General features: G+C 51.1%; 1 protein-coding gene across 11 annotated transcripts in view; it reads right to left on the bottom strand.

The window, feature by feature from the left end:
* The window catches only part of SH3PXD2A (SH3 and PX domains 2A), a 243,862-nt gene that overhangs the window by 161,110 nt on the left and 67,275 nt on the right, over positions 1-15,477 (bottom strand). For 2 of the 11 annotated variants that reach the window (XM_081543911.1, XM_081543774.1), the window contains exons 1-2: positions 5,004-5,151; positions 3,054-3,143 (exon numbers count right to left, since the gene is read on the bottom strand). The exons of 5 other annotated variants lie outside the window; for them this stretch is intronic. Coding sequence is in view for 1 of the 6 variants with exons in the window: in XM_081543774.1 (XP_081399900.1) it covers positions 3,054-3,086 (33 nt within the window). In the remaining 5 variants the exon portion in view is untranslated. Of the gene's footprint in view, positions 1-2,883; positions 3,144-5,003; positions 5,220-15,477 lie in introns of those variants that run through there. 4 more of the 11 variants (XM_081543790.1, XM_081543779.1, XM_081543764.1 and 1 more) reach the window with 4 other exon arrangements.

Here is a 15,477-nt window from a genome sequence, read left to right as displayed (position 1 = left end):
GGGTGGGGTGGTTCACAAGCTCACAAGTGCTCTGGCCTCTGCACCCACTATGAACAACCATGCAGAAGCAACTGACTAGCAGGAGCCAGGTGCTCAAAAATGATCCACAAATGGATCCTCCCCTGCCTGCCTCTCAGGGCTGTTAAGAGAATTCGAGAGGATTAGAATATTGAGCAATGATCGAGGCAAAACAGAGTGATTACTGCGTGCTGCAAACAACGTAGGTGCGATTCATCCTGTGTTTTATAGGCAAGGAGACAGGTGCACAGAGAAGTTAAGTAACTTGCTCAACAGCACAGAGCAAAGGAGTGACAGGTGAGAGTGAAGCCCAGGCCATGGAGTTTCCCCAAATGATGCAGTTCCCCCTGGAGGCAGGGCAGCACAGAGTTCCCCAAATATAGGTACAAGCTCCATTCCCTACATGGGATCGATGCTACTACTACGATCTATCTATTACTTTTCTTTGAGTCCCTTTCTGGAAAAACTTAAATACCTATTTTTATTGTATATTAGTTTCCTATTACTGCTATAACAAATTACTACGGCTCAGTGCCTTAAAAGAACACAAACTAATTTTCTTAGAGCTCAGGTCAGAAGTGCAAAATGAGTCCTAGGGGGCTAAAATTCCAGGTGTCAGCAGAGATATTTCCTTCCCGAAGCTCAGCGTGGAGACTTGGTTTCCTTGCCACTTTCAGCTTCCAGAGGCCACCCATTCTTCTGGGTTCATGGCCCTATCCTCCGTCTCCAAAGCACATCAATCTCTGCTTCCACTGTCACATCTCCTCTGAATCTCCTGCCTCCTCCTTCTAAGGAACCTGGTGATTACATGAGGCTCACCTGGATAATCGAGAATACTCTCCCCTTTCAAGATCCTTAATCAAATCTAAAAAGCTCTTTTCACCACAGAAGGTAACAAGCCCAGGTCCCAGGAATTAGAATGGGGACATCTCTGTGGGGGAGCATTATTCAGCCTATCAAAAGCCACATCCAAAGCAATAATGTCTATGAAATCCTAAGTGTATCGGGGTGTGTGTGTGTGTGTGTGTGTGAGCGCACACGTGTGTGTGTACACAAACTATATGTGTGTGCTGTGCTTAGTTGCTCAGTCGTGTCCGACTCTTGCGACCCCATGGACTGTAGCCCTCCAGGCTCTTCTGTCCATGGGGATTCTCCAGGCAAGAAGACTGGAGTGAGTTGCTATTTCCTTCTCCAGGGATCTTCCCAACCCAGGGATGGAATCCAGGTCTCCTGTATTGCAGGTGGATTCTTTACTGTCTGAGCCACCAGGGAAGCCCAAGAATACTGGAGTGGGTAGCCTATCCCTTCTCCAGGGGATTGTCCTGACCCAGGAATCAAACCAGGGTCACCTGTGTTGCAGGCAGATTCTTTACCAGCTGAGCTAACAAGGAACACACACACACACACACACACACACACACACACACACACACACACACACTCATATTCTAACTAGATTAACTTGCTAGGGTCACCACAACAAAACATCACAAACTGAATGGCTTAAACAATGGAAATACATTGTTTCAGTTCTGGAGTCCGAAAGTCTGAGAACAAGGTGTTGGCAGGGCTAGCTCCCTCTGAGGTCTGTGCGAGAGGCTCTGTTCCATGCCTCTCTCCTAGTTTCTGTGATTTGCTGGCAATCTTCAGTGTTCCTTGGCTTGTGGAAGCATCACCCCGTCTCTGGCTTCATCTTCACATGGCATTCTCCCTGTGTGCCTGTCTGTGTCCAAATTTCTCCTTTTTATAAGGATATCAGTCACTGGATTAGGGGCCCACCAGTATGACCTCATCTTAACTAATTGCATCTGCAACAAGCCTATTTCCAAATAAGGTCACATTCTGAGGTGCTGGGGATTATAGCTTCAACATACGCATTTGGGGAACACATAAGACTTCACCCCCTAACCCCAGCACACATTGAAACAATACATAACTACGAAAAGAGAAAGAATTAGCCCATATATTACCCCAAAGCCTCTTCTTGCACTCTCAAGATGCCTGTACAACGTTTTGGAAAATGTGAATAATGATAAACGGTACGTAGCTACTCAGATCTGGATTCAAATCAGTTTCCTCATCTGCGAAATGAGGACAGTTATAGAACCTGCCTGATGGGGTGGGTGAGAGGATTCGATGAGATAATGTGTGTAAAGTACTTGGCACAGAGCGTGGCACAGAGTAAGTGGCCCCCACACGTGAGCTATTATTATCACTGCTGTCATCAGCATCACCCTTGGTATGGCGCTAGCCTGTATGCCCAGTGCCAGGGAAAGTGCTTGGGAACCTACAGCCCTGAGGTCACGGAGGCGTGGAGCCCATGAGGGACAGACGGGTCTGGGAGGTGTCTTGGCCAGGCCTGGCCCCACTGTGAGCCTCCAGGGGCCCCTGGGGAGCTTCCCAGCTGGTGTGCGTGGGCTGTTTGGGGAGGAGACCTCTGGCTTTCCCAGCAGCTCAGCGGGTGCGTGGGAGCTGGCTGGGATGTGTTTGACATTAACGTGGTGAGGCCTGCAGCACCCACCGAGAGATGCAGAGTGAAGAAGCAGGGATATGCACAATGGCCTCATCCTAGAAAGTGTCCAAACCAGTGGCGGCCTTCTCTCCCCACTGAAACTACCTAGGGGGCTCCTTCCACACACCTCCACCATGCAGACCCACAACCTTTGGAGAAAGAGCATCGGGTGGGAGTCAAGGGCGGAGGGTTCCAGTTCCATCCCGTCCTGGCTATGTGACACTGACCAGGTCACTTAACCTCTCTGGGATCCAGTTTTCTCATCTTTAAGAGGGCAGTGAGTGAAAACAGCCTCCCCACTGTGGTATGTGGATTGAATGAGATTACACAGGTGAGCACAGTGCTTGGCTTACATATATGCTTGATAAATGAGGTCACCCTTTCCAAGGTGAAGAAGCTCCAGTGGGATGGATCTTCCTGTTCCTCCTCCAGCCCTTTCTGCTTTGAGGGAGCTGCTCCCGGCTGTCAGCCACGCTACCCTGCCGTCACTATCGATGGTTGAAAGGACTTCCGGGTCCCTCACCTGTAACTTCACAGTCCAACGCACATGGCCCATGCTTCCCTGGACCAGGAAGGAAAGGAGTAATGCTACAGCAGCTGAACACCTGGAAAGCTAGGGACCAAAGACTGGGTCAGAGATTCTGGATTCTGTCAGCTCTAAGCCCGGCTCTGAGAATGAGCAGAGCTTCCCCAGGACTCACAGGGCCTGAGACATGGTTTCCTGCCGTGGAATTGGAGCTATACCCCGATCTCCTCCCAACACCCCCGTGTTGCTGTCTGGGTCCTCCTTCCTCTCACGCCCAGGAAAGCAGGGGGGCTGTGGGAGCCGGGTGTTGGGGCTGCAAGAGTGAGTGCCGGGCGGCGTAAGAAGTTGGCTGGACAGTCATCTGACACAAGAAGGAAGAACTTGGATTTCCTCTTCAGGGCAAGAGGGAGCCCCTAGAGGATGCTGAGCAGACGGATCCATGTGAAAGTGGAATCCTGGAAAGACAAGTCTGTCCGGGACATGGATGGAGCAGTGGGGAAAGAGACATCTGTGTGGGGACGAATCCCCAGAGAAAGCCTGGGACCGGTCCAGGGTGTCAGCACAGACGCTCTCCACAGAGAATAAGGTCACCTAAGGTGAGCCTGCCCACACTGGGCTGGCAGTTCCAGCGGGGTCCTGGCTAAGGTCACTCTGGTCCCTCCTGGGGAGAGGTGTCTCTCTATCCCCTAACCTCACCAGAAACCCCTCACAAGGTCTCAGGGTTGCCTGACATTTTCCTCTCCCACCTGGACCCCTAAGGACTGTCAGCAAAGAGTGAGAAGGGGGTTTCCCTGGTGGTTAAGAATCCACCTTGCAATGCAAGGGACACAGGTTCCACCCCCAGACCAGGAAGATCCCCACGAGCTGCGGAGCAACTAAGCCCATGTGCCACAGATACTGAGCCCGCACCCTAGAGCCTGCAAGCCAAGACTACTGACGTCCGTGCACCTAGAGCCTGTGCTCCGCAACAAGAGAAGCCACCTCAGTGAGAAGCCCATGCGTGGCAATGAAGAGTGGACCCCGCTTGCCACAACTAGAGAAAGGCTACATTGTAGCAATGAAGGCCCACCACAGCCTAAATTAATTAATCAATTAAAAAAACTAACAGTGAGAGGCCCACAAGGAGGTGAGGAAGGAGGGAGGGGCCGAGGGTGGACAGACCTCCACCTTCTCTGTCTAGCTGAATCACAGCCCCAGCCCCAGTGTATCTTCATTCTCTCATCCTGATCATCCCTCCAAATGGCCCAGAATTGTGTTCTCCGACAAGCCGTGGGATCAAAGTCAGGTCAAAGTCTGGGGCGAAGACAGCACATTCCTGGCAGAGATGAGGCCAAGACAGACCCTCGGTGGTCCTGGGCCTAGGCTGCTATTTAGGCAGTGAGATGTCAAAGCAGGTTCCGTGGTGCTGCCTTAACCCTGCTTTCTGGGAAAGAAGCCAAGTGGGATGCTACCAGTGGACAATCCAACGTCCTTGCCTTCCTCTCCCTCCCCTTCTCCACGTGTCTTGCTTCCATATTTTCTTCTCTCTTCCAAAAGGGTAAGGGTACTTTTGGACTCCATCCTCGCCTCTCCCCTCCCAGGCTTGTGTAAAAGGAAAACATGAAGAATGGGCTACAGAGGCTGAGATCACTGTGCAGAGTCCAGCTCTTCCCTGTGGCCTGGCCCTAGCAATATGGCACCCTCACTTCCCAAGAGCTTGACTCTCCCCTGCCTGAGTGACCCTGGAACTACTGGAAGTCACTGATGAGACCTGGGCTGTCGGGTGAACCTGGCAGAAGCGACACAGGCCCAGGGCATACCCAGGGGTGCTGCTGTAGCTGGTGACTTGGATCAGTCCCCTGCGCACCTTCCCACATCTTCTTCTGTCAGACACCCCACAGCACAAGAGGCCAAAACACACATAAAACCTCTCCAAAGGTTCTGGTGAGGAGAGTGCTAAGTACATACCACCCCTGATGTTGCTGTAATCTACCCCCATCTGGCTGTTTCATCTCAGCTTTGAGCCCTTTGTTGGCTGTCAGCCTCCCGTGAGACACAAGCCCATTCACGACCTCTGCCCCGCCTGATCTCTCCAGTCGTGTGTCCTGCTACTACTGCAGGTCCCCACACAATGCATGGCCGGCCAGCATCCTCCTTGGATACCACATGCTGTTCCAGAACTCTGTGCTTTTGCACATTCTGTTCCTCTCTCCTGGAATCCAATCTACCACCTCTGAGGCCTTTAGCCCTTCTTGACTTCCTTCTCTAGATTGCTTCTGTGGTTCAGTCACACTTCTAGAGCCGCACTTACTACTATATGGTAATGATTTGTTCATACACCTGCCTCCTTTCAAAAGCCTGTGAGTCTCTTGTAAGCAACTGTGCCCACTGTTCATCACAATGTCTGAGACATAGCTGGGCACACAGCTAGACTACATTTCCCAGCCTTCCTTGCTGGGAAGTACAGTCATGTGACTGAATTCTGATCAGTGGAATATGAGCAGGGATGATATGCACCTCCATCAGGCAACCATAAAATCTCCCTGCAATTTTTCGCACTCTCTTCTCCCTCTTTTGCTGGGTAGAAACAGAGATGCATGGGGAATTGAGTCACCAGATGGGAGAGTCTGGATTCCCTGAGTGACTACTTGGAGTAGAGCTTGTTTTGGTCTATGACATGAGCAAGAAATAAACCTCCATTGTACTGAATCACTGAGAGTTTGTTACACGGCAATTAACTTGTCCTGACTAATGCAAAGGAGTTCTAAATTAAGGTCTGTTGAACCAAATTGAAGGTGGGAAGACAATATAAAATGCAGACACCCCCCCCACTCCTATATCCAATCAAGTCAGGCATTACATTCCTACATGATTGAACTATTCCTAAAGCCAAGCCATCACCCCTTCTCCCCCTGCCCTGCCTACCAAATCGCACATACAGTATTTAGAATGCCAAAAGGAAGGACTGAGAAGGGTGGGGATTGAGGCTTGCCAGACGACCTGTAAAAGTCACAGGTGAATGAGCCCCAACTTGAGATCCTGGTTCCACAAGTTTGCAGAAGGCACACAGAGGCACAAGGTGAAACTGTACAGAGGAGCCTCCTTCTCCTCACACAGGGCTCATGACACCTCTGACACATGACCATTTAAGCTCACAGGAACACCTCCAGTGACAAGCACACCACCCCTCTGAGGCCACTCACACCACCCTTGGCAGCTCCTGGGAAGTGCTGGAGCAGTGTTCTTCACCAGATTCACCAGGTCAAATTCCTGTCTGATCACAAAGGACCATGGCCAAAGGGGAGATTGACCACATTTAAACAGAAGGGAGAAACAGAAAGGGATGGAGAAGAAGGGCTTCAAATGTATCTTTCCAATACTCCCTGGCCTCACTACTCAAGCTGTGATCCTGAAACTAACCTAAGAGCTGATGGAAATGCAGAATCTCAAACCCCGGGGAGACTTGCTGAATTAGGACCTGCACTTAAACAAGATGTTAAGTAGTTCGTGTACATTAAAACTTGAAAGCCAGCAGTTTGCCACAGGGATTTTAGCTAATCTTTCTTCCCCCACCATAAACCAAAGATATACTTTATTTCCATGCATAGACTTTTCTTTCATTAAAAAATGGCATTAATTCTTCCAAGGCAAAAATCTTCTTTTATAGCATTATTTATTTTACAGCAATACACAAAAATATTTTGTGTAAGTAATACATACATACATATATATATATACATGGTAACAAAATTTCAAACAAAATTTCAAATTCTTTCAAAATAGAAGCGTTCAAACTGGAAAATAAAATTTTCCCCTAAAAATATGACATGTATTCTTCTGTCACTAATCTGTGCTATCCCAAAGAAAACGTTACTAAAAACAAGAAGGGAAATAGGGAGCGAAAGAGGTACTTCAAACCTCATTTCCATCCTCTCTCTTATTAGAACATCCTCTCTCTGATTTTTTATCTTTTTTACAAAGATAATTAGCTATTTAATCATGCATTTCTTACAGATAAGGATATCTTCAAGTGGAAGATTCAGGATAAGCACAGGATTAAGAGTAGAGAAAAACGACTCTGTACTGAAAGTAACAAAGTCTCACTGCAAAAGTCACGTGGAACAGGAGATGCCGCTGTGGCCATCTTTGAAAAGAATCAACCAGAAGTATTTAAAAGAACACTCAACCCAAAACACATACTATTTTCATTATTAAAAAACTTGCTTTCATTAATTTCTCTCCCTCTCTGTTATATTCTCTGTTCTCTCATGTAAGAACTCCTATTCAACAGATATTGACTCTTCTGGGTTGATCGTCTATGTCTTAACTTTTCTTCCAAGTTTTGTATGTTAATCTTTTAGAAAATTTCTTTATTCCTCCCCCCCAGACCCTCTACTGAATGTCTTATGTTGCAATGACATTTTTAATTTCACATTTAGTATTTCACTTTTAGTATTCTTTGCATATTTTTTCTTGGCATTATATTCTTGCTTTCCAGATGCACCTTGTTCTCGAATTTGTCACTGTTGTTTTCTAGTAGTTTTAAAGTTGAAAGTTACTTTCTGTTTCAGCTAATCCTTACAAGCGTTCCCAATGGCAAGTTCAGTCTACAAGCAAAGACGGGCACCCACCAGGGGGAATGGGAGCTAAGCAGCAGATCTCATCTTTGCCATGGAGAAGAAGGCCTTGGGCCTCTCTCGCCCATTCCCTTTTCTCAGTGCCAGCTCACCACACATCCAATCCATTCATTCGATGACAATTTCCTGAACATCTGCTCTGTGTCAGGCGCTGTTCTAGGCACTGGGAAAATAGAAGTTGATGAACAAGCAAGATTTTGCTCTCCTCAAGCTCACATTCCAACAAGGACGAGACATAAACAATAGACAAACAGTTAAGAAGATAATTTATCACAGTGATAAATGTCTTGAAGACAACAGAATGTGACAATGTGACAGGTGCATCTGTGCAAAGTCGCTTCAGTCATGTCGGACTCTGTGGGACCTCATGGACTGTAGTCTGCCAGGCTCTTCTGTCTATGGAATTCTCCAGGCAAGAATACTGGAGTGGGTTGCCATTTGCTCCTCCAAGGGATCTTCCTGACCCAGGGATTGAACCCGAGTCTCTTGCATCTCCTGCATTGGCAGGTGGGTTCTTTACCACGAGCGCCACCTGGGAAGGCCAATGCAACAGGGTTGGGGGGCTTTCTGAGGAAGTGATCAAGGAAGGCCTGTCTGGGAGGTGGACACAGGAGGTCTGAACCCAGAAGGAGTCGGCTGCTTGAAGACCTGGGGAAAGGGCATTCCAAGCAGTGGCAAGAGCAATGGCGAAGGCCCCAAGGCAGCACTGCACTGGTGCCCCAGGATCAAGCAGGTGAGCTGAGAGTCAGGGAAGGAGGATGGCAGGGGACATCTGGAAGAGCAGGTGGGTGGGGTAAGAAATTGGGAGTTCATTCTCAAAAGAAAGAAAGGCTTTCAGAAAGGTTATAAAAGGGTGGATGATACGATCTGATTTATTTTTAGAAGGATCACTGATGGGTGGGAAGACAAGAGCACAAGCGGGGAGATCCCCAAGAAGGTTGGTTCAACTGCCAGGTGGAATATGATGGGGCTGGACCAGGGTGGGGGCAGAGTGGACAGAGAGGAAGAGGGTGGAGCTGGGCTCATTTTGAGGATGTGCAGACTTGTCTTTGGACAGGATATGGCACGGGGACGGGCCAGGTTGGGGGTGGTCCCAACTGGATTTGAATTCCTTTGGCACCTCAGGTACTCCTAACAGCTGCCCTGGGGGGCCCAAGTGCCCTGATCTGGCTGATGGCATCCAGGGTCACTGCTCTGATGACTCCCTTCCTGGTCACTGAGGTTGGCCATTTAGCCCACAGGAGGCAGCAGTCATGTACGAACGTGAGAGCTGGACCATAAAGTCTGAGCACTGAAGAATTGATGCTTTCAAACTGTGGTGCTGGAAAAGACTCTTGAGAGTGCTGGACAGCAAGGAGATCAAACCAGTCAATCCTAAAGGAAATCAACCCTGAATATTCATTGGGAGGACTGATGCTGAAGCTGAAGCTCCAATACTTTGGCCATCTGATGCAGAGTTGACTCATTAGAAAAGACCCTGATGCTGGGTAAGATTGAGGGCAGGAGGAGAAGAGGGTGACAGAGGATGAGATGGTTGGATGGCATCACTGACTTGAGGGACATGAATCTGAGCAAACTCCAGGATACAGACAGAGGAGCCTGGCATGCTACAGACCATGGAATCACAGAAAGTCAGACACGACTTAGCTACTGAATAACAAGGCCTTTTCTCCCTTCTAGAGGCCCTTTAGGCCAAGGGTGTCCTAGTGTCTCTTCACAATTTGTAGAAGGGGAAGGTAAAAGGGGCTCAGAAGAAATAAAGAAAAATCCCCGAAGCAAAAACTCGCACTCAGGCAGAGTTGCCGGGGGAGCCTAGACAAGCAGCCCATGCAGTGAGGCAAGCCACCCAGGCCAGCCTTGCCCTCCCCAGGCTCTGTGGCCAGGCCAGCTGGTTTAACGAGGCTTTCCTGATGGGGAGAACCTGACTCCTGCCAGGGAACCAGGAAACGCAAGAGGAAGAGCTCCCCACGGAGCCCACCCTGGTGCCCAGCTGCAGGCTGCCTGTCCAGGTGGCAGTGCTGCTGCCGACCCAGGTGATGGCTTCCTCTCGCGACCTCATAAACTCGGCAGCTGCCCATCTAGCACGAGGTGCAGGAGGAGGAGGAAGGGCTGAGGGGGAAAGGGCTTGGCTGCTTGAGGCCTGCTGGCACCCGTGGTCCTCCCTGCCCAGCTCCGTCCTCCACGAGGCTGGGATCCCCTGACCGTGATAGGGGTGGGCAGTCCTGCCTCCACACCTTCACACACACAGGTGCCCGCACAGGTGGACATCTTCTCAGTCCACCAAACCAGCCCTTCCCCTAGACCTACCTCCAGTTCCACCTTCTCAGTAAGACCCAAGGCAGGAGAAAGGGCATCTAGCATTTATCAGACACCTCCTCTATCGGCACCATTTTATTTCTTGAAAAAAAAGTACTTGTTGTCAAGTATGTGAAGTGAAAGTCGCTCAGTCGTGTCCGACTCTTTGCAACCCGATGGACTGTATAGTCCGTGGAATTCTCCAGGCCAGAATACTGGAGTGGGTAGCCTTTCCCTTCTCCAGGGGATCATCCCAACCCAGGAATCAAACCCAGGTCTCCCACATTGCAGGCAGATTCTTTACGAGCTGAGCCACAAGGGATGCCAAGTATACCTCAATTTAAAATAAGCGTGTGAATAAAACGTGGCAAAATGTAAACATGTGTTAATTAGAAGGTCCACTGATGTATTATAGTATTTTCTGCAGGATTAAAAAAATTCAGAATTAAAAAAATAAACAATAGAGAAGAAGAGCTGACTGGCTGCAATGCAGAGAAGCAGATGGAAGAGGATGGACTGGAGTGCTGGGAAGCCTGGTAACAAGGCCGTGGATGTGAGGGAAGAATCAGAGGGGCTTGGCCAAAGGGCCAGGGGCAGAGAGGAGGGCTCTGCAGGGGTGAGAGATGGTGCAGTGACTGAGAGAGGGAAGGAGGGAGGAGGGGAAGGAGGAGGGAGGCGCCTAGGTAGGGACTGAGCTGCAGGCGTTCATGTGACTTATACGTGGAGAGGCCTCCAAGAGTCAGCCTGTGGTCAGCTCATGGTCATCTGTCTCCACCCCCTCAATCCCGCCCTGGACCCAGTGACTGGCCCCTAGCAGGTGCTCAGCAAACACAGTCAGGTGCTCACCCCCACCTGCCTTCTAGCTGACGACAGAGGCTGGGCCCAGAGAACTCGCCCTCGCTGAGAGAAGAGGCCTAAGGAGAGTGGAGCCCTGCCCAAGCTATTCGTGGTGTCCTATCTAACCCTGATCCCTGACAGCTGGTGGGGTATTTTGGGGGCCAGCCTGACCCTGCAAGGGCCACTCCCTGGTCTGGGCAAATGCCCCCTGCTCAGCTATTTCTAGTGAGGACAGCAGCAGGGGATGGTGGCCCTGGAGGAACAGCTAGCATAGGGCAGGAAGGGATTAGGGGATGGAACAGAGAGAAGACCCTCTGTCCAGCCAGAGAAGGGGAGGAGCCAGCCTGTGATTCCTGCCCTCCCTGTGCCCACCCCAACCACAGGAACCCCGAGCCCGACTCTCTGGGAAGCCCAGGTGAGGGTTGTGAGCAGGTGGGGGAAAGGGGGGGAAGAGCCAACAGCTGGCCATCATGTGTGCCCTCTGGAGGCAGGACAGCCCCCCGAACCAGGGTGCCAAGGCTGTCATTGGATTCTATACATAAGCCATCATCAGGAAAAAGGTTAATTTTGAGGCCCCAGAGTCCCTGAGAAGGGGAAGGAGCCCCACTCCCCACCACAGGCTTTTGCCCTTGAGGGTGCAGACTTGCCAAGCCCCCGCTCATTGCAGTCAGGTCTGACCCCATACAGACCAGGGTCAGGCCCTCACCTGCTCTTCTCCCACATGCCAGCCTGGGACCTGGCAGTATCTCCGGGGAAGAGATTCAGACAAGAGAGGCCCAGAGACTGACAAAGACGTACCAGAGCCAGAGAAAAGCCTCTAGAAAGGAGGCTGGGGAAAGGCCACAGGGATGAACAGAGCCATGCCCAGAGACAGGCCGAGATTCAGAGACCCTTGGGAGACAGAGAGAGATAACAGACAAACTGGGGAAAGAGAGAGGCAGAGAGAGTCCCCACTGGGGGAATCCAAGACTCAAGGGAAAAGGAAATGAACAGATGCAGAGAAATGGACAATTTCTCTCGCTCTTGCTCTCGTCCCAGCCCAGACCCTCCCCAGCCTGGGCAGGGGGTCAGGGCAGCACCCACCTCCAGTAGCCAGCTCAGCACCGCCTGCTCTGAGGCTGAAGCCTTCCTGGCAAGTGAGGGAAAGGACCCTCCTCCCCTCTGAGGTGCTGGGGTCTCCCAGGCTGGCTCTGCAGTGCTCTGGCCCACACAGGGTCCACATCAAAGTTACAGGTTAGAGTGGACAGAAGGGTTTAGCGTGTGGATCTCAGAGCTAGACTGCTGGTCTGGGTCCTGGCCCCTCACCTGTGGGCGGAGAGCGTGGTTTTGCAGCTCCACCTGACCTTACCTCAATTCTCAACTACGCAGCCAGGAAACCCAGGTATTTCAAACTGACGCAAAGTGTCCCCTTAATTCATTACACGATGGATAAAAACTCACGGCTTTGAGTCCTCCTATGTGTGGTAGATTTCCTGGCCCGTCCTGGTCCCTGTCCCAGTGCTCTGTGAGATGGCGGGAGGGGTAGGCAGGGCCCAGCACCCAGAGAGGGCTTCCACTCCACCCTCCCACTGGGGATTCCTCCTCACAAGGTTCCAAGATGAGGGGTGGAGCCCTGGGAATCTCAGGATAAAAACAACCCAGTCTCCTTGGGGAGCCAGCCGGAATGGTCTTCACCAGAGATGGAGTCTCAGAGGGAAGAAAGGCCGCTTGTCAAATACCAGAGCCTCCCAACTCCAGCTAGACACCAGCCTCATGCTTCCTGTTTGGGTGGATTTTTTTAAAGGTATATCTGAATGTGGTCCATTTAGCCCCAGGGACGCCCCCGCACCCGCCCCATTCCTAGCCTCCACCCCAGCACCACCCCCCCACCCCACCCCACACTCCACTCCCAGCCACTTTGTTCTGCTGGGCACCAGATAAATGCTCCCTAATTAGCAGACGGAGCCAGACCCTGGCTTGTGTGTGGGGCTGTCTTTTGGCCAGCCCTGGAGCACTACTTCACTGCAGCTTGGGGGTGTCTAGGACCCTTTCATGGCTGGGAAAATGTTTCCCTCATCCAGGCTGGACAGGATCAGTGTTCACAGGGCAGTGATCGCCACCCTAGTGATGCTCCAGAGCTGCTCCAGGCTCAGCAGGAAAGGTTGCCTGTGTCTTGTCTCCTGGAAATCTTGTGAGGTCTCTATGAAGCTACTTCTGCAATTAGAGTCATTAGCTCAGTCGGTAAAGAATTTGCCTGCAGTGCAGGAGACCCAGGTTCAATCCCTGGGTCGGGGAGATCCCCTGGAGAAGGAAATGGCAATCCACTCCAGTATCCTTGCCTGGAAAATCTCATGGACAGAAGAGCCTGGTGGGCTGCAGTCCATGGGATCACAAAGAGTTGGGCACAACTGGGCAACTAACACTTACTTACTTAGCAGATGAGAAGGCTGAGTCTCTTGGAGGCCAGTAATGGCTCAGGGTCATATAGCTGATAAGAGGTGGGGCTGAGGTCACACTCATGTAAGTCTGTCTGACAACAAAGCCTGAGCGTCCCACCACTGGGACAAACTGCTCCACTCAGAAAGTTGGGGAGTTGATTCCAGAAACCCATGAGCTCTTCTGGAGCCTGATGTCACCACCCAACTGTGAAGGTCTCTGAGGAACTAAAATCTTTTTCCTTGGCTCTAGCTAAAATTTGGATAAAAAGGAAAGAACTCCAAGTCTCCAATAACTAGTACAATAGCCTGGCCTGAGGAAATGGCCCTGAGATCCTGGAATGGCAGCCCCTAACATCACGTGGGGGCTGAGGCCCACCAGAGTGATGGGGAGACAGTGACGGAATCAGTGTAGCTGGCACCTCTGGCTCACCTGGGGTCTGTCTTCCTTCAAACAACCCATAGCTCAGGCTCCCACAGTTTACCTTGGCCATCCCAGCTCCTCAAGAGGCAAAAGCAAAACCAACTGCTGCTACTCTGGGGGAGGGGTGCATGGATGCTGAGACCTCAGCAAGTCTGCTGGGGTGCCCAAGTGGCAGGCCTGATCGCAGTGGTCCACACCAGGGGTTGCTCACTCATTCTATGCCTTCTGCCCTACCTTGATTCTCCTACCAGCTGACAGCTCTGGCTCAGGCCAAGGCTGTCAGCCTGGCTTTTCCACCCAGGACGACCCTGACTTTTCCCCTTGGGATCCCCGTTACCAGGCCTTGTGCAGGCATGTAGCTGGCACTCCTCCAAGGTACCAAGATTAATCTGAAATTCCTTCCTGTGGGAAGGGAGTGACTTGGTCACAGCTAAAGGCTTCACAGAGCAAACACACACATACACACACACACATACATCACTCACCTGGCCACCACCATAGATCTTCCTTCCCTTCATCTTCCAGTTTGAAGGGGACACTGTGCCCCCATCCATTTCCCAGCCAACCTTCCCTTGGTTATATAAGAGGGGTCGATGGGGGGTCCGGTGCAGGCAGAGCTGGGTTTTCTAGGTCAGACCTTGCGGCCTGAGACCAGAGGAGGAGGGAGGTGAGGGCGGCAAGGCCTAACGTAACACCCAAACACACCCTGCCATGACACCCTCATGCCAGGAAAACAAGGTGCACACCTCAGAGCGGTCAGGCAGGTGGTGTGGCCTGACTCAGATGCTGCCTCTGGCAAAGCCGGGGTTTGTTATCCAATAAGAGACGTGGGCAGTGGCAGGTAGGACATGGATTGAGTGCCAGGCAGCAGCAGGTTGGACCTTTCTGGGAGCCAGAGAGAAGTCTTCTGCTGTACACAGGCCTCTTCTCTCCAGGGAGGGTGAATGGTTGCCCTCCCCTGCCCTCCAGGAGCTCTCTTGATGATGCAGTGGGGCTTCCTGCCCTCCTCAGCCAAAAACAGAAAGAAAACTTCTGGAGGGGAGGCTAGAATTCCAGACTGGAATGAACTAAAGCTAGAGAACCCAAGTCCTAGTCCTGCGGTCACTTGCTGGCCCTGTGATGTAGAAGAGCCACTTCCCCTTTGTAGGGCCTCATTTCCTCATCTGTCAAACAAAGGAAATGAACTACATCAGGGGACGGCCGATAGTTTCATCTCAAGGTACCACTGCCGATTGATAGGTAGTGTCTTCCTGAAGATATCTGGGGTTTTGTTTTAGAAAGACTCTGAGATCCCAGGCTCTGGATCGATGAACAATGTCAGCCATTGACAGAGGATAAGAATGTACCGTGCTCGATCAGTGATGCCTGTTGTGGGCACCAGACCAGAAAGCGGCAGCATGAGTGCTAGATAAGCTATCTTCCTGGTAGATGACTTCCACCCCAATTCTCCAGCAGATCTGGTTAAAGCTGGTTGGCAAGAAAATACCTCCCATTTTATGGTATTTGCACATAGCTGGTTTCTCTCCCTGAAAGACACGTTTTTCATCCGCCCTGCAGGACAGTCACCGGGGGAGCAGGCAGCCCCCTCTAAGCCCCTCAGTGTCCACCCTTACCAGGTTTCACCCAGAAGCTTAGAGCCAACTGTTCATGCCAACATTTACCATCCAGAGGACATTCCAGCTTTTCTTACAAATTTTGTCAATGTCTACATTTTCTCCTACGGTGTGATAATTCCACCTTGACCCCAAGGGAGGATGAACAAAGAGAACAAGATAGAGGTGGCTCCTGACTCCTTGGTGGTTCCAGTGAGGGTCTTGCCAGACATGGTTTGGTCC

The sequence above is a fragment of the Giraffa tippelskirchi genome, chromosome 2 (assembly GCF_054371585.1).
Source record: "Giraffa tippelskirchi isolate mGirTip1 chromosome 2, T2T-mGirTip1v1.2.pri, whole genome shotgun sequence".
NCBI lineage: Eukaryota > Metazoa > Chordata > Mammalia > Artiodactyla > Giraffidae > Giraffa > Giraffa tippelskirchi.
Note: the sequence above shows the minus strand (reverse complement) of the source record. Positions and strands in the feature narration are given on the sequence as shown.